Source organism: Heteronotia binoei, chromosome 5 (assembly GCF_032191835.1).
Source record: "Heteronotia binoei isolate CCM8104 ecotype False Entrance Well chromosome 5, APGP_CSIRO_Hbin_v1, whole genome shotgun sequence".
Classification (NCBI taxonomy): Eukaryota; Metazoa; Chordata; class Lepidosauria; order Squamata; family Gekkonidae; genus Heteronotia; species Heteronotia binoei.
In genome coordinates, this window is record NC_083227.1 from 37,828,199 (window position 1) to 37,852,132 (window position 23,934).

Consider the following 23,934-nt stretch of genomic DNA (forward strand, 5'->3'; position numbering starts at 1 on the left):
TTAAGGGTAAAATTCTTTAGGCTACAACTAGCCATGGGCTCAAAAGGTGCATGACACAATGCCTTCAACACCACATTTAACTTCCATGTAGGAAACCTATGTGCAGTAGGGGGATTCATCAGAGTCACCCCCCCTCAAAAAACGTTTGACATATGGATGCAATGTCAAGGAACCCCTTTTTTTAGCTCCATGAACAGCAGAAATAGCTGCCACCTGCCTACAAAGGGTATTAGTAGCCAACCCTTTATCCAGGCCCTCGTGCAAGAACAGAAGCAGCTTCCGAACTGGCAACTTTAAGGGGTCCCAACCCCTTTCCACGCATCAGCTGGAAAAGACACGCCAAGTGTTATTGTAAACCCAAGTGGTAGAACGTTTTCTGGATGCCAACATAGTGTCAATCACAGATTTGTCAAACCCCAACTTAACTAACTGCGACCGCGCAACCTCCACACAGTTAATTGTAACATGCCCGGCTGTCCCTTGTCTCAGCAAAGTCCCGGAGGCTGGAAGACGCCAAGGTTTCTCCGTCGACAGCCTCATGAGGTCTTAAAACCACCCCCGTCTTGGCCAGAAGGAAGCAACCAGGACCAGCTTCACTGCTTGCTGAAGAATCTTGCGAATCAACCAGGGAATCAGCTGCAGTGGCAGGAAGGCATACAGAAGACCGTCTGGCCAGTTGCCGTTGAGAGCGTCTATGCCCTCTGCCCGATCGTCCTTCTGTTTGGCAAAAAAATGTTGCATTTGACGATTGTTCACGGTCGCAAATAAATCCACAGTCACTCTGCCATATCTGTGCTGAAGAGCCTGGAACACCGCCTTGTCCAGCGACCATCCGTCTGATCCAGCCTCTGTCTACTGAGCCAATCTGCCAGCCCATTGTCTTTCCCAGCCACATGAATCGCCTTTATGGACAGAAGATACTTCTCTGCCCACTCCAGCAAGCTGTTGGCCTTGCTGAAAAGTTTCCTGATTCTGGTCCCGCCTTGCCGGTTGACATAAGCTTTGGCTGTCACGTTGTCTGTCTTCATTAACACATGATGCCCCTGCAGCGTCTTCTGAAAATGTAATAAGCCCAGGAGAATAGCTCTCAGCTCCAGCAGGTTGATGCTCCGTTGGGACTCCATCAAGGACCACTGACTTTGAGTCATCATCCCTTGAGAATGTGCTCCCCAGCCGGACAGGCTGGAGTCTGTAGTCACTACTATCCTCTGCGGCTCCTTCATCGACACTCCTTGCTGAAAACGGGATGGTTCCAGGCACCACTGAAGTTGTGTCCGCAGCTCCACTGGAAGAAAGACTAGCTTGCGCAGCTTGTGGGCTATCACATACTGATAAGGGCTCAGGAAGCATTGTAAGGGCCGTAGGTGGAAACGCGCCCAAGACAGCACATCCTGGCATGACACCAGAACCTCTAAAAGCTTTGCTAGAGTCATCACAAGCACTTGATTCAAAGCCAATACTTCCTCCAACAAGGATCTGAGGTTCTCCTGTCGTACTGCCGACAGAAAAACTTTGTGCCTCTGAGTATTTATCAGAACACCCAGATGAACTATCTCTTGTGTTGGAGTAAGGTTGCTCTGTCCTGTTGACCACGAAACTGTGGTCCTGCAGTTCATCGTCCGTCTTGCTGTGCATCCCCACATTGGGACTGCCGCGAGGCAGGCCTGCTGCGGAGGTTGATTGATAAGCCTAGAATTCTTCCAGATAACTGGTGGTCCGCCGTTAAACAGATTACATCTGCACTACCCCCATTTAACCGACTCCCCCCAACGGTGGACTGCCCATATTCCCCCAGTTGCTTTTTCACCGTTGTTGGAGTTCAGTTGTCAATTTCTTCCAGATTTCTCTTCAGAAATGGCTTCTAAACCAGTATTTTAAAAATGCATTCGATGTGGTGTTAAGATGCCCACTTCAGACGAGCACGATTTCTGACTGATCTGTTTGGGGGAGGGACATAATGTTCCAAAATGTAGCATCTGCCAGGTGTTTACACCGAAGGCACAGACTGACAGGGCAGCACGTCTCAAAGCCCTGTGGGAGAGAGCATTTTCATCTATACTCCAGGATAAGGAGGGGCAAGAGCCTTCAGGTGCTGATATAGAGGTGCCTTCAAGTTCTGCCTCTGTGAGATCAGTCCCCTTAGTCCTATCTACAACACAGTTGAGACCTCCAAAACGTGCAGCTTCTGTGCTGGCAGGGAACTGGGGCAGGCGTGAACAGCCACGGATGGAGGAGATGGCTAGAGCAGTCTGAACCTCCGCCCCTAAAGAAATTAAAGAAGTCAAAGACTAAGCACAAGCATAAGGCTGTCGAGTCTGCTTCTTTGGTCGGTAAGGCTTTGGAGGAGTCGGTTCCAAGAACCCCATCTCCACACTTTTAGGATCCTGGGTCCTTATCGGATCATGATCCTGGCTTTGCTGCAGGGACAGCTCCTGTGGAGGTCCCAGTTATGCAGGAGAGATCTCGACCCTGTGGTGCTGGAAATACTCAAGGGGGTGATTGGATCAGTGGGCAGCATGGGACCCTGGCCATTAGATGAGACTGAGAGTCTCTCAGCAGTGGGTAACTACCCAATACCCAATAAAAACTAATAAGTCACCAGGTCCGGATGGCATATATCCAAGAGTTCTGAAAGAACTTAAAGTTGAACTTGTGGATCTTCTGACAAAATCTGCAATCTTTCATTGAAATCTGCCTCCGTTCCTAAGGACTGGAAAGTAGCAAATGTCACCCCCATCTTTAAAAAGGGTTCCAGAGGAGATCCGGGAAACTACAGGCCAGTCAGTCTGACTTCAATACCGGGAAAGTTGGTAGAAACCATTATCAAGGACAGAATGAGTAGGCACATTGATGAACACAAGTTATTGAGGAAGACTCAGCATGGGTTCTATAGGGGAAGATCTTGCCTCACTAACCTGTTACATTTCTTTGAGGGGGTGAACAAACATGTGAACAAAGGCGACCCGAAAGATATTGTTTACCTTGACTTCCAGAAAGCTTTTGATAAAGTTCCTCATCAAAGGCTCCTTAGTAAGCTCGAGAGTCATGGAGTAAAAGGACAGGTCCTCTTGTGGATCAAAAACTGGCTGAGTAATAGGAAGCAGAGAGTGAGTATAAACGGGCAGTCTTCGCAGTGGAGGACGGTAAGAAGTGGAGTGCCGCAGGGCTCAGTACTGGGTCCCATGCTCTTTAACTTGTTCATAAACGATTTGGAGTTGAGAGTAAGCAGTGAAGTGGCCAAATTTGCAGATTACACTAAATTGTTCAGGGTGGTGAGAACCAGAGAGGATTGTGAGGAACTCCAAAGGGACCTGTTGAGGCTGGGTGAGTGGGCGTCAATGTGGCAGATGAGGTTCAATGTGGCCAAGTGCAAAGTAATGCACATTGGAGCCAAGAATCCCAGCTACAAATACAAATTGATGGGGTGTGAACTAGCAGAGACTGACCAAGAGAGGGATCTTGGGGTCATGGTAGATAACTCACTGAAAATGTCAAGACAGTGTGCAATTGCAATAAAAAAGGCCAATGCCATGCTGGGAATTATTAGAAAGGGAATTGAAAACAAATCAGCCAGTATCATAATGCCCCTGTATAAATCGATGGTGTGGTCTCATTTGCAATACTGTGTGCAATTCTGGTCACTGCACCTCCAAAAGGATATTATAGCATTGGAAAAAGGGCAACTAGAATGATTAAAGGGTTGGAACACTTTCCCTATGAAGAAAGGTTAAAATGCTTAGGGCTCTTTAGCTTGGAGAAACGTCAACTGCGGGGTGACATGATAGAGGTTTAGAAGATAATGCATGGGATGGAGAAGGTAGAGGAAGAACTACTTTTCTCCCTTTCTCACAATACCAGATCTCGTGGGCATTGGATGAAATTGCTGAGCAGTCGGGTTAGAACGGATAAAAGGAGGTACTTCTTCACCCAAAAGGTGATTAACATGTGGAATTCACTGCCACAGGAGGTGGTAGCAGCTACAAGCATAGCCAGCTTCAAGAGGGGGCTAGATAAAAATATGGAGCAGAGGTCTTAAGGATGCATACTTTCACATTGGAATTTACCCAGAGCACAGAAAATTCCTTAGGTTTAGACAGGGACAGAAGGTTTTCCAATACTCTGTGCTACCTTTTGGTCTGGCAACAGCTCCACGTGCTTTTACAAAATACATAGCTGCCGTCATGGCTTATTTTAGAACTAAGGGCTGCACCATTTTCCCGTATTTGGATGACTGGCTGTTGGTGGCTGAATCACGGGAAGGGTTGCAAGAACAAATACAGTTTGTGTTGAGCACTTGCACTAGGTTAGGACTCATAATAAATTATGAGAAGTCACATTTAATTCCATCACAACAAGCCCAGTTTATTGGGGCATATCTAGACTCACAAAAGAATAGGGCTTTTTTGCCTAGAGATAGAGCTTTGAGTCTAAAGACGATGGTAGGGGCCTTCCAACGGAAACGTTTTCAGTCTGTTCAAATGATACGAGCCCTTGGCTTGATGGCGTCTACAACTGCTGTGGTTCCCTTTGCTAGGTTGCACATGAGGGAGCTACAAAACTGGTTTATAAGACGGTTTGATATATGGGTGCATTCCCCACATCAGGGCTTTAACATCCCTAGAATGGTGACTAAATCATTGGAATGGTGGACTTCAGACTTACATTTATTTGAAGGAGTTAAATTTGGGCCACGGTCACCTGAGGTAGTGTTGACAACAGATGCCTCAAGGGTGGGCTGGGGTGCACACTGTGAAGGTATTCAAGTGCAGGATACATGGCCACAGTCACATTCTGGCTATCACATCAATTTACTGGAGTTAAGAACAATTAAGTTGGCTTTAACAACTTTCTCAAATATGTTACAGAAGAAGAAGGTGCTGGTGCAAACAGACAATTCTGCAGCTATCTATTACATGAACAGACAGGGAGGGACTGGCTCTTTGAGGCTGTGCAGGGAGGCACAAGATCTATGGGCCATAGCAATTCGCTTAAGATCCTCTCTTCGAGCAATCCACATAGCAGGAGTTGCCAACCAGGAAGCGGACTCCCGGAGCCGCAAGTTTCTGGTCAATTACGAGTGATCCCTGCAAGAAAAATATATCAACCCAATTCTTGCAAAGTGGGGAATGCCGAAAGTAGACCTGTTTGCTATGGATCAGTCAACAAAAGTGCAAATTTTTTGTTCATGGGGAGGCCACGATCAGAAGTCAATAGGGGATGCATTTCAGTTCCGGTGGAGACGGGAACTGCTGTATGCATTCCCACCTTTCCCCGATTCCAAGGGTCCTGGGAAGAATAAAGATAGATCGATCCAGGATGATTCTAGTGGCCCCATTTTGGCCAAGACAGCTCTGGTTCCCAGAGTTGCTAAGGCTGTCCCCATGGGATTTTCGTTCCTCTCCCACAGGTTCCTGACTTGCTAGTTCAGGAGGTCAGATTTTACCACAAGGTGCAGGACTTACATTTGACAGCATGGTATATAGAGCTGTGAATGAGGGGTTTTCGGAGGAGGTGCTACAGGTATTAAGAGAGGCCCGTAAGCCCTTTACTCGTCAATCTTATGAGAGTAGATGGGACCGTTTTGAGAAGTGGTGTAAGGAAAAGAATTTATGCCCATTTACTTCTCCAATATCAATAGTTTTAGAGTATTTACTATTTCTAGCACAGAGTGGTTTGGCGGTGTCATCTATTAGGGTTCACCTAGCAGCAATCTCTGCTTGCCATATGGAAGTGGAAGGTACCGTTTTTGCTAATAAAATAACCAAATGTTTTTAAAGGGTTTGTTACATAGGTTTCCACCAATACCTGGTATTGTTCAGCAATGGTCTTTGTCTTTGGCATTGGCATATTTAATGAAGGCCCCATTTGAACCATTAAATTTGTGTACATTGTCTTTTTTATCATGGAAGACATTGTTCTTAGTAGCAATGACTTCCATTAGAAGGGTGAGTGAGTTAGCAGCATTAAGAGTAGATCAGCCTTATCTGCAATTTTTTGAGGGTAAGGTTGTTCTTCATCCAGCAAGAGAATTCCCACCAAAGGCAGTTAGTAGATTTCATTTGGCACAGGAGTTATCACTGCCAATTTTTTTCCCTAATCCATCTTCTGAGGCAGAGAGGAGATTGCATATGTTAGATGTTAAAAGGACTTTATTGTATTACATTAGTCAAACAAGACAGTTTCGCAAGATGAAGACATTATTTGTGTGCTATTGGGGTCCTTGGAGAGGAACTCCAGCATCTTCTCAGACCTTATCTAGATGGCTGGTTACTATTACTGGCCATTGTTATAGATTAGCATGGGTCCCCTGTCCAGTTGGAGTAAGAGCTCATTCAACGAGAGCTATGGGTTCATCAGTAGCTGCAAGGAGAGGAGTTCCATTAATGGAGATCTGTAAAGCCGCAACATGGTCCTCAGCAGAGACATTTGTATGACACTATGCACTGGATCTGCAGCAACGTCGAGATGCGGATGTAGGAAAAGCAGTTCATTCCCTATTTCAATAAGAGACTCACCTCACCACCACCAAGATGAGAAGCTCGAAAGTGGGTCCCAATGTGGGGATGCACAGCAAGACGATGGAAAACAGTGTTGCACTTCCCTGTAACTGTTGTTCATCGACGTCTTCTGTGCATACATACATTCCCTTCCACCATCCCCACTGTGAGTTCTCATTGATACAATAGGTCTAGAACTTATGGCGGCGAAAGCGGAACTGGGGGGATGTGGGTGGTCCGCCGTTGGGGGAGTCCGTTAAACGGGGGTAGTGCAGATGTAGTCTGTTTAATGGCAGACTGCCAGTTATCTGGAAGAATTCCAGGCTTGTCAATAAACCTCCACAGCAGGCCTGCCTCACGGCAGTCCCAACGTGTGTATGCACAGAAGACGTCGATGAACATCAGTTACAGGTAAGTGCAACACTGTTTTATTTGGCTAGTCCGACTGGTATCCTCCAGACTCTGCTGGAAAGATGGGGCCCTGACCAAGGGATCGTCCAGGTACGGATGAAGAGCCATGCCCCCCCCATCCGTAAATGAGCCACCAACACCACCAAGATCTTTGTAAACACTTGCGGGGAAGACTTGAGCCCGTACGGCAAAGCCTGGTACTGAAAGTGCTTTCCATCGTACGCAAACCTGAGGAACCGTCTGTGACTTGGTCAAATGGGGACATGCAAATATGCCTCCGACAAATAGATGGACATCAGATATTCTTGTTCTTGAACTGCCAATAGAATGGAATAAAATGTCTCCATCCGAAACTTTTTTGTTCTCACAAATTGATTTACCCAAGCTCATCCTTGAATTCCTTTGGCGCATCGTTATCCGCTGAGGCCAAATTGGACACCCAGGTATACACTGCGTGCGCAAATAGCAACCCTGCTGAAGGCGCCTGGATGGACCAGGCCGAGGCTTCAAAGTCCTTTCGTAATGCCTGTTCCATCCATCTATCACAGGTATCCTTGGGTAGCCCATCCACATCCATGGGAAGCACTGATGTGGATAATAAGCTATTTACAGGATCATCCACTACAGGCAATTTCAGCCGTTTAGTAGCCTCTGGAATCAGCCCATACAATTTTGAGAACAGATGTGGGTTAGATTTTGGCTTAGCTGGGTGTGCCCACTCAGCTTTAATAAGACTAAAAAGGGGGGCAGGTAAGGGCACCCTTGTCTGAGAAACCCCCACCTTAGGCATCATCTTCCCTGAGCCTGCGGGCAGGTCAGGGTCCAATTCTGCCTTCTCTCTGGGTGTGGCAGTAAAGTCCAGTTCCCTGAGGACCTTAGGGAGGAGTTTAGAGCAATATTCCACTGGAAAGATCCTAGATTGCACTGAAGGAGCAGCCTCCTCCTCCTCAGAGAGCTCCCCTTCCTCTTTCACAGGAGTCTACTGAAGAGTCAGGTTCCTCCTCCTGCTGAGAACTATCACAGAGAGAGTCCAAGCTCATACCCAATTTTGCTTTCTTTGGGTCTATAGGAGCCATGGAAATATCTAGATCTGCTTTTCTCTTCCTTTTCTGAAGGTGAGAAGGCACAGTAGAGCCTTGGGCAAGTGCAAACTCCTTTCTCAATTCTCTTTTTAACCATATGAGTAAGTTAAGCTTGGCATCCTCTCCAGTTAAATCTGGTTTAGAATACTCTCGCTCTTTTTCAGAAGTGAATCCTGAGTGCTTTGGAATGGAGAAATCACTGGCTGACCCTCCTTTCTCACTAGTCTGTCCCCATCCGTCAACCATCTCAGCTACAGCAGAGGGCTGAAACAAAAGTGAAAGGGGAGAGAGAAGCCTCCGTTACCAAGCTAACTGCCTGAGATGGCGACCCCTCCCCCTGCATAGTAAAAGAAAAAAACCCAGGCCACTCTAACTGCACCTGAGTTGCAGAAGGCCTGCTACATTCTAAGCCTCCCCCCGCACCCCCGACTGTAAAGAAAGCCGTTCTAGAGGGGTCCTGGGGAACGGTCGTAAGCTATCGGGTGGGCTTTCCTCATCCCAGCAAAGCCCGTCCCAAGCAAAAACAGTCCGCGCGTCACCAAGAGCTTCCCCGCTCTCCCTCAGGCAGCTTACCGCCTCCTCTCGAGTAGACTCGCTGTCTGAGTTGGGCTGTCGGCCGCGCTGGACTGCGGTCATCTGCACTACGCGGGACCACAAAGATGGACTCGCCGCTTTCCCCCGCCTCAACAGGCTCAGGAGGGGAGCCTCGCTCTCCGTGACAGTCCCCAGGTGTGCCGCCTTTGTTGTGTAAACCCCAACGCTGGCAGTGAAATGCTCTGCCTGACACCTGCTGCGGCTGAGAAACATGGTGGCAGAGACTTTCCCTCGAGGAGGAAATCTCGTTCTTCGGATCACTGTGCTCCGACGCACAACGAACACGTCCTGTCTCGCAACAGGGCCATTTAGACTGCAGAGTTTCCAACGGAGAGGCCCCTCTCCCAGGCCGGATCAAACAATCAACGACCCTGTTTCCAGAGGAGGAGCCTACTCCCAGCAGTTTTGGACCATCCCACTACCAGGGACCACTGCAGAATTTTATTGTTTCTATCATTCATTATGTGAACCTACATTGAAAGAAAGGTGTATAAATACTAGTATAAATAAAGTATTAATAGTCCTGGAACATCATTTATTTTTACTTCTATTTGATTTTGTTCAACTCTTTTCCCCATCCAGTCTTGGCAAGGGGGTATCTAAGACCTGCATTGAAAGCCATCAAAGAGTTAATTTCTGCACTCAGCAATTCCTCAGCCCTTCAACAGCAATTTTAAAATCATCTATAAATCCAACTTCTTACTCACTTCTTCTATATTAAGAGTCATCATTATTGTCTTGATGGGTTTGGCTATAAACTTTTCATTGATTTTCATGTTCCATATTGCCTGGTTCTATTTGTTTTGCCCTGTTTTCTGACCTTGTTTTGTCCTCCTTGTTTGATCAAACTGTCATAAGAACATAAGAAAAGCCATGTTGGATCAGGCCAATGGCCCATTCAGTCCAACACTCTGTGCTACACAGTGGCCAAAAAACCAGTTGCCATCAGGAGGTCCATCAGTGGGCCCAGGCCACTAGAAGCACTGCCACTGTGCCCCCCCCCCCAACACCAAGAATACAGAGCATCACTGCCTCAGACAGAGTTCCAACAATACACTGTGGCTAATAGCCACTGATGGACCTCTGCTCCATGTGCTACAAGAAACCACCTTGTCTAGCGTGGTGTCATCTTGAATGCACTCCTGCACGTTTCCATTTGAAGTATCCATTTTGTCAGAACTTCTATTTGAATGGCTCCAGATAACCACCAGGCCACCTAAAGAAATTGATTTTCCCTTTCAGCTTCCTAAACACTAACCTCATTTTCTTTACTTTTTTTAAAAATAAATTTGTTCTCTGGAAATTAATTGGGATGACATTGGATGTAGTGGGCAACCTCCAATTCTCATGTATTTGATGAAGACTGTGTCCACCAAAACTTTCCTGGTGCCGATCAAGCATTTCTAGAAAGTGGGTGGGGTCAGACAGGGCTTTTGCACAGAAGAGCTTTTGACTGGCTATGCAGATTCTTTTCGAAGTTGCAACAACCAACACAGCTCAAGGATCTTTACTGCATGGCTGAAGGCATATGGTATTTTACATATTTTACAATGTCTTTTTTACAATATTTTACAATGTCTTTATTTTAAAAGAGCATCGTGTTACACACAGCTTCTTCCTGAAATGCTTTAAGAGTTACTACTGGAGTTATGCATGGCTTTACTCCTTGACATTTTGCAGTTGACGCCATTTCTTGTGGTAGCTGTTTTGAAGTTGCACCCACCACCCTGTATCAGAGTTCCAAAGGCACCTGCAGGCTCATAAGGGTTGAGGACCTCTAGACTAAAATCACTCTTTCTGAGCAATTTGACAGACTTTGCATCAAATCCTTTCACAAGCAAGGTTGAAATAATCATGCATACGGAAGCAGCAAGCACAACAGCCCTGGTCCCACTGTCTTAGGAGCACAGCATATGCATGCATGAACTCCATACGTGTAATCAGGAATGCTTGAAAAAGCGTTTCCAACCATAGGGAAGAAGCTTATGCATGTTCACTTTCTGACTGTGCTCACAACCCAACAATTGTATGCAGCCATGGGGCAGGGCCAGCGCACATGTACCCTCTCCCTTTTTATGCACGCTGATTTCAATGTGTGTAGTGTCACTTGCTGAAGGATCAGGTCCTGATATCTTATCATCACAACTGCGCTCATACATACACTCAATCAACATAAGAACAGTTTGAGTCACCTGTTATAACTTTTTTTCTACTTCAACTGCCTGTCTGATTTCCTTTCACAACTCAAAGGTAAAACTAATCATCATAGTAGGAAGGCAAGTTCTCCTTTATGACATTAAGTTCTACGCTTACTGTTGTGTGTGTGTGTGTGTGTGTGTGTGTGGTAAAGGGGAGATTTTACCTGGTCTGCTCCATGCGGTCTCCTTACTTCCCTGGTCTCTGCTCTCATACTCAATTCATGCAGCTGCCAAACCTGCCTAGCTCCTTACTGCTTTTTTGTTTTAACAATTTATTGATATCATATGGTTATACAACTTAGTTATTTCTTAATTATCTCAATATTAGTCCGTATGACATTTCAATCCCCCCTCCCTCCAATGTTGTATTTTAACAATTCATTAATAACCTACGGTTACGATGTTTAGTTATATCTTTTCTATCCCTAACCCATATGATATTTTCACTCCCCCCTCCCTCCGTTATTAGACTTACCCCGAAGTTATATATTTAAATCCAAATATAAAGGTATCCCAAACCCATCAAAACACACTGTCTTTTTCTTCTGAGAAGCTCCTTACTGCTTTTTCGATGCTTTGTGCACAGAGGTCCTTTCTGCTCGTAGACACCTCTCCTTTCTCATTGCTGTCCAAACAAAAGTCCAAGCGTGAAGGATCCTTCTTCATAAAGTCTGCAGAGGGAGTGAGATTTATTGTATCTTTGGGAAAAACAGCCTGGGGGGGGAAATATATAGTAGCCCATTCTTAATCACACTAGCCGGTGGAAGAAACCTCAAAGAAAGTGGGTGGAGCTTCCTCCCCCACAACAGAAACCCTGTGAGATGGGTGGGGCTGAGAGGACTCACACAGCAGCTGCCCTTTCAAGAAGACGATCACGACATTGGATTTGTATTCCGCCCTCCACTCAGAGTCTCAGAGCGGCTCACAATCTCCTTTATCTCCTTCCCCCACAACAGACACCCTGTGAGGTGGGTGGGGCTGAGAGGACTCTCACAGCAGCTGCCCTTTCAAGGACAACCTCTGCCAGAGCTATGGCTGACCCAAGGACATGCCAGCAGGTGCAAGTGGAGGAGTGGGAAATCAAACCCAGTTCTCCCAGATAATAATAATAATAACTATAATAATAATAATAATAACTTTATAATAATAACTGGGTATAAGAGTCCACACACTTAACCACTACATCAAACTGGTAAACAAAATGAATAAAAATATTTTTAATGTCAATTTTACTTGTTAGACTTGTTTACTGTTTATATTGTTAGCAATTTTATTTTTGAAAACAATTCACTTTAAAAAGAAATATAAACCTCATGCTACATTAATTCCTTTAAGACTGATTTCACAATCAAAGGTACTGGGTAATATTCTTCCATAGGAACTTCCTCCCATCCTAACAGAAACTTCTTCCAATACAAGTGAGTCTCTATTGAGGAAAGCCTCCAGCTTTGCTTAGGGCAATGGTAGGATACAGGCCATCAGGGCCTTTTTTTTAGCAGGAATGCAGTTGCATCAGGAGATGTGGCCTAATATGCAAATATGTTCCTGCAAAAAAAGCCCTGCAGGCCACTAAACTAAAGCTTGCTTGTCTATGCAATAATACATATAGGGCATGGAGCATTTATTACTTCAGCAACCTTTTTGACTGTGTAAACCAAACAGCGTGGACATTTATTAGCCAAAACAATATTTCTCTATGAGACAGAACACTATCCTTGCTTCTGCAAGGTTCTGGGTACTTTTCACAAATTGCACATATGTGGTGTACTATAGTAATTCTTGTATTCTAACAAATTCTATTCCTGCCATTGCATGTATACAGGCAATCAAAATCCAGGAACAAAATTTCCCATCAAGCAGAAGTGTGATGCAAAAGGCACAACAGGAAGAGTTGGACTATGCTTCTAATAGCTACAGCAAGGAATCAGAATGAAGGAAATGTAAGCATAACAAACAAACTTGATTTAAGGCAATCTATTTTCCTTGGTGATTTAAAGCATTACCAGAGAAATCACCTTGATTAAAAATTCACAGTCCACTCTGTAAAGCACCAGATAAGGCAGAAAACAAGGGGGGGGGGGGGTAATCTCCAGTACATCTTTCTCGGCAGCTGAAGGCTGGCTGACCTTGGAAACAGCCCTACTAGATTTCATCCAAACACTGTTCATGAAAACAATTTCAAATGAACTAACTGTTCTGGACACAAAGTCAGCAGAGGCTATAGCGACTACCAAGGCAGAGCCTCCCTTTTCCCTTTGACACAGTCTACAAAGAGATTTGTTTCTCTTCTCTTGGGGAGGGACAGTGGCTCAGTGGTAGAGCATCTGCTTGGGAAGCAGAAGGTCCCAGGTTCAATCCCTGGCATCTCCAAAAAAGGGTCCAGGCAAATAGGTGTGAAAAACCTCAGCTTGAGACCCTGGAGAGCCGCTGCCAGTCTGAGAAGACAATATTGACTTTGATGGACCAAGGGTCTGATTCAGTATAAGGCAGCTTCATATGTTCATATGTTCCACCAGCAATAGCAGTTAGCAAGAGCTCTGAGGCAGCAGGTCCTAGAAATCAGACAGAACAAAGTTGGAGTCCAGTAGTCTTAAAGACTCCAACTTTGTTCTATTGCTTCAAACCAACCCAGCTGCCCACCTGGATCTCGCCAGAGATCAGATGTTCTTCTTTAAAGCAAGCAGGGTTTTTTCCTATTACAAAGCTGCAAGCTGTCCTTTCAGTTTCCAATCCATTGTTCTCTTTTTGCTCCAGCTGCTTCTCGAAAGATGCAAAACGCATTTCCTGATTCAGAAGCAGTTTTTAACCCTCAATTTCCCATCTCTTCTCCAATGGCACACTATTTATTATTAGAGCTGCTTTACAGTCTATGCCACTGGACAGTACAACACCACAAACATCTCCACTGCCTTTTCCACTTAATTACTGTGGAATACTTTCATTTCAGATTTGGAAACACAGAATGTGTGGGCAGCCTGTGAGGAACTGTGGGATTTGGGGGGGGGGGGGGGGACACTGGAAAATTCCCTCACCAAACAGCCTGAGGCTGCTGAGATTCTGGGCCAAATATGTAGCTTCCTGCCTACACAGTCCTGAATAAAGCACTACAGAAACAAAATCCATGTGATATGTTTAATTAAGGCCAATCAAAATAATTCAAGCTTCTGACTTTTCCTCTTTTTCCCAGAATGCCAGGGGTGTAACCTGGAGTTGCCAGTCTCCAGGGGGTTGCTGGAGATCTCCTGGAATTACAATTAGTCTCCAGATTACAGAGATCAGCAATTTTCCCTCTAAACTGCAGTCTTGTAAGCAAAAATTCTACTTTATGAGCTACTGGCATGAAAGTTGTGAGCTACTGCATAAATTAATGTGCTCTGGGGCCATTTTTCCTGAGCTAAGACAAAAATCTGTGAGCTGGGTCACACTAACTCAGCTTAGAGGGAGCACTGGAGATCAGTACCCCTGTAGAAAATCCTATGGGGGTGGACTATACTGTATTGAAGTCCCTCCCTCCCTCCCCCCCCCACACAAGTATTGAGTGTATTTCCATTTGGCTTGTAGAAAACTAACCGTGAAATCCTAAGCAGAGTGACATCCTTCTGAGTCCAGAGTCGCTACCAGAAGGTCTGTTTAGGATTGCCCTGAAAGGCATTGATAATTTTAAATTCCATCCATCCACCCACACACCCCTCTTTTATGTTAATTATGTTTCAAAGGATGCATTTTATGTTGCCAAAAATCACCAAAGAAGTTTAGATTTGACACAAAAGTCTTACACATATTTTAATCATTCCGGAAATGTTCACACAGAAATCATTCCTTCCCCCCAACAGCTTCAAACTTGGAAATTGTACATCTCCAAGCTGAAACTGTCTGCACTTTGTATACCCCTAAAAGCAAAAAGTGAAGCTTGGCTTAAGGGGGGGGGGGGCGCAATCTGTTCTTTTTAGGTGGGCCAAAAACCACCTAGCTTGTTTTCTTTAAAAAAACTGTTGTAAAAGAAAAAGAACACAGGGATGAATTAATATCATGAAAACAAATAAGGGCATAAATAACATACAGAGAGATTAAAAAGAAGAGTTAGCAGCAGAACATAAATTTACAACACGTCATGTTAAGAAAGATGGGGCAGCCAAACATCTGGAGTAAAACAGTCCTGGCCCTTTTAACAGAGGCTTACTGTGTGGAAACCGGCAGCTTTTAAACAGTGTGTAAGTAAATATCACCCACTAAATAATATTCCTTTAAGCCTCCATTATTAAAGAGGTAGGACCTTTCTCTTCAGATGGCTGGCAACCCTAAAATTAGATTCATTGATATATAATGGTTAATAAAGCATGAAAATAAGCTTTTTTGAAGTATAAAAACGAAACACAGTAAGAAAGTAACTCCCAACATCGGGAACAAAACAATCTCCACACACCCCCACCCTTTCCCCTCTTCCCTTCCAAACACTATTCAGAACTTGAGTCCTTCAAAGCAGCAGCTTTCCTCTCCACCATATGGTTCAGAGGGTAGGGCGCTTCTGTGGGGAAACAGACTCCGGCATCCCTGTATATTGCCAGCCCCAGAAAAATTAACTGAAAAACAACTTACATTGCGCAACTCCAAGCCTTGGGTACTATCCCTGTAATTTGACCACTGCCCTCACTGTCAAACCACTCCCTTTTTGAGGCCCTCTGACTCATGACTTCTTCAAAAAAAGAGGAACTCTTCCAAATGCAGTACGCTATGCCAGCTGCTGACAGCGCCATCTACTGGATAAATAGCTGTACTTTCAAATGGATAAATTTAGTCAGGATACCTATGTGGCCTTGAAAGCCGCCCTGAGCCCACTTAAGGGAAGGCTGGGATATAAACTGAAGAAAATAAAATAAACATAGGAAGCTAAAAAAAACAACAACCCTCTTTTGTTCATTATTCAACTGAATAACCTTTATCTAAGCACTCTGTAGATTAGGCTGAAGTTCCTTACTTGCTTTCTAGTTCTATTTCAGAAAAACAGTCCTCTTTCATTTTTTTGCCCAGATATTCAAAATATTCCTGAAGGAAATGAGGTTTTGTAATGTTTTGCTTTGCATTTATAGTTAAGTGGTTAACCCAGACCAGCTCAGACACCTTGGGGGCTTTTTGTGTATGTATATGTGTACGGTTATTTATGTTGTACTTTGTCTATTAACACCATGTTTCTGATAAGCCACTTTGGGTCTCTCAGTGAGGAGAAAAAGAACAGGAAATGCTCCCAGTTAAATTTTTTAAAAACCCTGTAAATGAATTGAGAGAGAGGTACCCTGAATATGCTCCAGGAGGTCCAGAACACTGAAAGGCAGTTAAAGGGGGAGGGGGGGCAAATACAGGGAAATGACTTTGCTTCCTGTGTAGGGTTGCCATCCAGCAAATGGGGCCTGGAGATCCCCCAGATTGTCCTAAAGACAACAGATTAGTTCCCCTGTAGAAAATGGCTGCTTGGGTGGGTGGAGTCTGTGGCATTATACACTGTTGAGGGCTCTCTCCTCTCTAAACCCTGCCTTTCCCGGGCTTCACCCCCAAATCACCAGATACTTCCTAAGAGGGAGTTGGCAACCCTACCTCCCAGTCATATAGAATTCTAGAAAGCACAGTTGGGAGGGGGGAATTAAATATTCAAATGTGCTTGCGGGCCCCTCAGTTTGTTCTCACCAATAATAAAGTGGGTACCCTGACACTGATTGCTTTATCACCAAAGCAGGCCTGGCCAGAAAAAGACAAGAGACATCTGCATACCAAGAAATAAAAATGACACCAGATGTACAGAACTAAATGGGATTCTGTTTTCACTGCAAACACGGGGGGAGGGTTAAAACAAGGCTGCGTGCTTGCTGCCTTTGTGTTGTCATGGGAATCCTGGAGTGAGAGGGCAGAGTACAAGCTCATGCCTGCCTTGTCTGCCCAGAGGCTCCTAGGATAAAAGGAAGCAGCCTAAAGCAAGGATAGAAAACACCATACACACAGACATACTCTGCTAAGTAGCAGTATACTGTCTGACCATTTTGCTCAGCAACAGCATCCTTCCTCTGTCTTAGAAGCAGGGGAGAAGAGCACAATTTGGGGGTGGGGGTGGACCTAGAGCAGTGATATTGTATATTAGACCTCCTTCTGGCTCACCCTCACTAAGTACCAGGAGCCCGAGTCTATATTGCACAGGAACATAACATTTCTATTCATTGTGTTCAATCTGTGAAGGTTGTTGGCATCACACTGTTGCCATCTCTATGAAGAAAAGAAGCTATCACTGCCATCTCCTCCCCTGAGTAACTGCCTCAGTAGACAGCACACAGCGATCATCTCTACCCTCACCCTTTTGTTTACCAGCATACCGACATGTTAACAAGAAGTTTCTGTATTTAATTTGTCTCTTGGGCCAATCCACAGCTTTCTTCCACCTTATTATTTGTAAGAGTTACTTTTGAGAATAGGTTCACCCAGGGCTTTTTTTCTGGAAAAAGAGGTGCTGGAATTCTCAAGAAGAAAATGAAGGAGAAATACATGGGCACCCCTCATGAACTTTTAAACATTTTTTGAGAATTTTGTTTCCAAGAAGAGGTTCCAGAACTCCATTCCACTGTGTTCCCCCAGAAGCCCCACTGTGTTCCCCCAGAAGCCGCCACCTCTTTGGATACTGTTGCTTTCACCCATTTTTGTGGGGAAAGGCCAGCAGGAACTCATTTGCATATTAGGCCACACCCCCTGATATGATACCCCCCTGATACCAAACCAGCCGGGACTGAGTTCCTGCTCAAAAAAAGCCCTGCTTCCACCATAGGACACTTAGCTTGGAATGCCCTTTTGTGATGGGACTCAGTAACCCACAGCAGTTAGCTGTAGCCTCCATTTATCTTATGTTACATTATGTTGGTAAAATTAGTTGGATGGGGAAAAATTCTGATAAAGAAGTGCCCTCATTTTTGCCCAGGCTTATAACAATAGAATGATTAACAGACATTCTCACATTTTGACATGTTACTGTTTTATTGCTTTCTCATGCTCATGCTACCCAGATCAAAGGTTTGCCCAATTCGTTAATTTTACTATTCTGTCATTGGATCTTAAATTTGTACCATTTTGCATTCTAAACCACTGCCTACCAGCTATATGTAGCTCTGCTCACTGCACCTGATTCCTCATCTGATGAAGTGTGCTTAGAGCACATGAAAGCTTACATTCTGAATAAAACTTGGTTGGTCTTAAAGGTGCTACTTGGCTCCTACTTTATTCATATCCTGGTGAACATAACATTAATTCATAACCTATTACTGCCCCCTGTTTTAAGTTACGCATGACGTTCAAGGCAGACTTCATTGTAAGTGACAATCCCCAGGAAAAAAATATTACTTTGCAAATTCTCCAGACTTTATGAAGTACTTTCTTGCATAAAAACACTTCCCCAGTATGCAAATCTGTCTGATCAAAGCCCAAAAGGCTATTCCTTGGACAACAGAAAGAAAAATTGCTTAAAACTCAAGTTACTAATTTTAGATCAGCAATTATTTTTCTTATAAGTGTTTCTATCCTGCTCTCCTAATGAAGCCAGCTACTATAGCAGATTGCAATACTCTATAATTAAAACAATAAAATTTGTTATCTAGTAAATATCAGTTGAAAAGACCAGCAATAAAACCATAGGCCATGGCATTAAAACACATAAAAAGGAAACTAACATCAGGATCAGAACTGAAACAGGTACAAGAAAGTTAATGACGTGGAGGAAGAGCGAGGGTGGGGGAAACTAACACAAATCAAAAGACCAAGGCAAGAGGAAGGGGAAGTGTTATCAAAAGCTTAGTAACTTCTGTGCTGGGCCAGTGGCTATAGGGAGTTTCAGTGCCCAGGGGGTAAGCACCCAACATCAGAAGGTGGGGGAAAGACACATATACAAAACATAAGGCAGCCAATTCTGGGTTAGGAGTTTCCTGGAGAGTTTGGGGACCGAACCTGGGAGAATGGGGTTTGGTAGGGGACTTCAGCAGGGTATAATGTCATAGAGTGCACCCTCCAAAGCAGACATTCTCTTCAGGGGAACTGACTGATGTCTGGAGATCAGGTATAATTTCAGAAGATCTCCAGGCCTTACCTGGAAGTTGGCAACAGGCCATCTTAGCTGATTGAAAAGCTTGTGGGCTTTTGTGCCCAGATTGAAGTATCTGATACTATTCAGCTTAGAAATATTTGCATTTTCTATTTTTATACCTTTGAGCTCATTTTTTTGCTGCTTATCCTCATACAAATATCACAAATTCTAGTCTTCTTCTATAATTAATCATCTTAAACCTGCACTGACTACAATTCTTTGCCAAAGAACAGTAGCCTACACAGATTACCGCCCTGGTCACATTACAAGGATACTTTCCCATTAATAACGGACTCCTTTGACTCTTGGGGAATTTTCCACAGAATTTTTGCTGCTGCTCAATTTCTTTACTGCATGTTTCTTCCAGACCTTACAGATAGTATCGTTTGCCAGTTGAGGCTGTGCTGATTTCACCCAACTTTTCCCTGTCTTTTCTTGGACTGCCTTTTGCACTGATGTTTTTGGATGGATCATTCCAGAAGCATCCAGAGGGAGTGTGCGCACTGCAGCTAATTTCCAAAAGTCCTGCTGTCCACAAGTGGCAACCTTCACACTCCACTCTCTAGTCCCTCCCCCCTTTTTTTCAAGACAGCTGCTGTTTACATTTCCTTGCACCTGCTCTTTTGCATCATCTAATGAAGGAACCGCATCTGGTTCTCCTGACTCAATGGGCGTTTTTGCACTCACGTTCAGCCGGCGCGACCCCCCTCTTCACCGTGCAGGATCTGCGCGGATTTCACACTAAATGCCGCGGAGCAGCCGGAAGACCCAGAAACTCCCGTCGCAAAAGCCGTGCAAACGGAAACTGCTTTTTGGCGGTTTACGTTTGAGCGGCTTTTGCGCTGGGAGTTTCCGGCGCAAAAGGCTGCTCCGCGGCATTTAGTGTGAAATCCGCGCAGATCCTGCGCGGTGAAGAGGGGGGTCGCGCTGGCTGAACGTGAGAGCGAAAACGCCCAATCTGATTCAGGCCCACTACAACCCCTGGAGTTACATGTTCCAGAGAGGCCTTGAAGGAGCCTTCAGCCTTCTTAGCTGCCTCAGCAACTTGCACTTCAATCTGCCCATGGACTTGGTATTGTAGATTTATACTGTGTGCTGCCCCTGGCAGAGTATAGTAAGTGGTCTGTATTAGATCAGAAAATCTAATTCTGTACCCTTGAGTTAAAGCTTCATGGGAAATGTAATTTAGGGTACCAACTTTGTTGGTCTTAAAGGTGCCACTGGACTCAAACTTTATTCTACGTGTTGTTACATTAGTTCACTCACTGGTTCAAGTTAGAAGCCATGAAAACTTGGTTTATTGCCCTTTCCCCATGTCTTTGCTCTGATCTCTTCATCGACAAGGATGAAAGCAATATCTTTCCACCACAAGATCTGACACTGATGTTTCTACACACTTGGAAAAATCAATAGATTACATCCCTCCAATGTTGCCACCATCCAAACAGTACATAAGCTGAGCAGTAACATTGCATAAATAATCAACACTTTCTATACCAGGGGTTTCCAACATGGTGCTCACGGGCACCATGGTACCTGCCTGACATCTTTCCTGATGCCCACCAAGTGTTTTTAGAAAATGGGTGGGACCAGGTTGCATTTTTGCACAGCAGAATTTCTGATTAGCCACTGCAGAATTGATTGGCTGTGCAGACTTTTAAAAAAAGTTGCTTTGGCAACAGCTGCCCCAACAGCATAAGGAACTTCACTGCACGACTGAGGGGTATGCAAGAAAATATTTTTTAAAAATGTGGTCATTCTAAAAAGTATTATACTGAACCAAATTTCTGGTGGAAATACAGTGATACATGACCTCACTTCCTGACATGTTGTGACTGGCTTGTGGCAGCCATTTTGTGGTCATGCCCACCATCGTGGGTCAGAAATCCAAAGGTGCCTGCAGCCTGAATAAAGTTGGAATAGTGCTCTACACCAGGGGTGGCCAACGGTAGCTCTCCGGATGTTTTTTGCCTACAACTCCCATCAGCCCCAGCCAGCACGGCCAATGGCTGGGGCTGATGGGAGTTGTAGGCAAAAAAACATCTGGAGAGCTACCGTTGACCACCCCTGCTCTACACTCTCTCTATATATTGCTTTCTCAGTGTTTTTGTAGTACTTATCTCTATTTTTTAAATTTGTTTTTGATCTGATGTCACCTCTCTGCAAGTTTTTCTAATAAAGCTGTTATTTATTTAATTTTTTAGAAGTGTTCTACACAGTTACTATTTTTTTTCAGTATGGGGCCTGTAGGTCTCAAATCTCTGAGAGGCTGGAAAAGGAAATTAACCTGTTCAGGTAATGTTAACATGCATTGTCAATATATAGCATAGAGAAAACAAAAAAGAGGGCAAAGCACTGCCAACTAAGTGGTAACTAAAATAATGACAATGAGCAGCATGTTGGCAGGCAAAGACTCTACTGGGCTTCTTAAAGATGCTTTGTAGCCAGAAAAATAAATGGTTGTCGATAATCCAAGTGCAAACCATATACGTATTTATGCCAGTATACTAAGAACAATCACGCAGGGGGCTCCTGTATATACTTCTTACTTATTGTGACATCTTGTATTCACCATTTTCTAATAAAAGACTCACAAGAGTTTGGGCTACAGAAACTTTACGGATAATTAACCTACTAATTTTTAAATAATGTTACATTGCATAAATTCAGTGATGTAAATGGGGCTTTCCCTACTTGGGCTCTTTGTCAATCCCTTGCTCTGAATTCTGAGCCATTTGGGGAGTTTTCTTATTAAAAGTTTCTAATCCTTGCCTTAGAGGCAGCAAATGGAGAGCCAGGGAGCTCATGATGACAAATCGTTTTGCCCCCAGCTCTCAGGTGTCCCATGGGATGGATGAAAGTGATAGACCTTCCTCAGGCCCTTAAGAAATAAATTACCATGGCTAGACAACAGGAATCAGGCACCCAGAGCTGTTAACTGCTTCCTGTTCAGATGATAACCAGATACCCAGGATTTTCAGGGAGGGTATCTGAAGAATCAAGTTCAAAAGAGATGACAAGTATGTCTCAGTTCTAAGGCTAATCATTTAAAAATTAACACATTATGAGCTGCTCAGTAGCTGTTTTTAGAGGACTTATGAAAAAACTGCAAAACAGAAATATGAAAGTAGTCACTAAGACTAACTTCTTTACTGCAGGTTTGGAAAATAGGTTAAAAAGCACCAGTTTTTTTAGCAGAAAACACCAGGACATGCCTAATGTTTGTTCCAGGTAAACTAAGGGAAAGCAAGAACAGAAAAATGGGAGAAACAGACAGAATTCATTTCTGTAAATTTAGCAGACCGTGTTGAATAGATCAACAAGCAGGTGGATAAGAGTGATTTAAATAAGCAATGTATCTTTGGACTTCCAGACGACACTTATCAAAGCCTCCTAATTAAATTTTGCAGTCCCGAAGAAGATGAGGAAGAGATGAAAAGCAAGTAACTTTAACTTTACATGCATTCTCCAAGCCACTGGCTGGCTTTAGTTGAAGAAGTGATTTAAAGAGACAACTGCCTTCTCTGAGCTGGCCAACAAGGCAGTGGGGACTTTGAGAGCTACACAATGTGTGAAAGAGCCACATGTGGCTCCCGAGCCACAGCTTGGCCACCCCTGTTCTATATAAACTAAGAATTCTCACAGTAGACAAAAGAAAGTTCTGTTTTTTCCGAAAGACCTGTATTAGCACTGGTACTATTTAAATTGCTCATAACTGACCTGGCATCTAAGGTGAGCAATGAAATGGTCAAGTTTGTGGGCAGCACCTAACCATACAAGACGGTGAAAACCAAAGGGAATGATCTCTTTGAATTAGATGGCTAATTAGACTCACTGTTAAGTGATTCACGTTTTTGGGTGCATGTGTGAAAATCCTGACACTACTATAGACAGTTTGGATTTGAATTAACAAAGCTAACTAGGAAAGAAACATTTCTTCATGTTACTCTTTCCTATTGCAAGGAAAATTCCCATTGTATTGAAGAAAAATAGGAAAAAGGCAGAGGAAATCTGTAACTGTGGACTCTGTAAGATGAAATAGCTCTTGCAATCAGGCTTTCTATCACATGGTGATCCTACTCAGGACCAAATCACAAAATGGAGCTCATTGCCTACGCTGTACATTAGGGATGTGCACCGAGAAAAAAAATCTTCATAACTTCAGATTGGGAGAGGGAGATTTTTATCTTGAGCGTTTATTTGGAACATTAGCAGTTTAGGATTCAAATCCATGCAGGAGTTTGAGACTATTATTTTCAATTTGGGACATATATGAGACTGCAGGGCAGCTGTTTATAAAGATAATGGAACCAACTTTAGAATAAACTTCTCCCTCTAATCTGAAGATCCACCCCCCAGTTTCAAGTGAATTGGACCAAGAGGGTCAATTTTATAGGTCCTCGAAGTAGCTATCTTTCAGCACAATTCTCTCCATTGGTTCCTAAAACAGTGGTCAAGCAATAGCTGAGCAGGACACTTCTGGCTGGCCATGGTATTAAAAAGAAGTGTTTGCATTTTCCTACTCTTAGAGTGACTGACTGACAATAAAACATCTTGCCACTGACAACTCTACATTTGCCACTCTTCTTTGTCGGGGCCTGCTTGTTCCTTTCACGAAGTAAAAGTGGATTCCTTAGCATACTCCCCATCCTTTTCTGTCAGTCTACCATTATGGGGATGTACTAAAACAAATGACAGGAATGTGTATTGGGATCAACGGGAGAAGCTTGAAGGCCCATTGATAAAATGCAAGCCAAGAATGCCAACTGATTTGCATGGGCTCATGACAACACGGCAGTTACAATTCAAATGTGGAAGAGATTACAAGAACCTACCCTGGAAGGACAGCCTCCACACTGGAATGACAGTCACTGGGAGTAGAATGATGGTCCCTGGGCCCAGATAAAATGCTTTGGGATTTTGAACTATAGCCCCAAAATTAGAATGATGATCCATGAGACTGATATCAATGCTCTAGTGGCTGTCATTCCAATCCCAGAGCACTGATTCCAGTACTAGGAGTTGTCATTCCTCTCTGGGGGACT

General features: G+C 44.1%; 1 protein-coding gene across 1 annotated transcript in view; it reads right to left on the minus strand.

The window, feature by feature from the left end:
* The window catches only part of LOC132572297 (C-type lectin domain family 2 member D-like), a 32,250-nt gene extending 16,794 nt beyond the window's left edge, over positions 1–15,456 (minus strand). Inside the window, exons 1-3 of the mRNA XM_060239195.1 lie at positions 15,379–15,456; positions 11,344–11,496; positions 10,947–11,033 (exon numbers count right to left, since the gene is read on the minus strand). Of these exons, the coding sequence (XP_060095178.1) occupies positions 10,947–10,960 (14 nt within the window). The 5' untranslated portion in view covers positions 10,961–11,033; positions 11,344–11,496; positions 15,379–15,456. The remainder of the gene's footprint in view (positions 1–10,946; positions 11,034–11,343; positions 11,497–15,378) is intronic.
* Between the last annotated feature and the right edge of the window lie 8,478 nt (positions 15,457–23,934).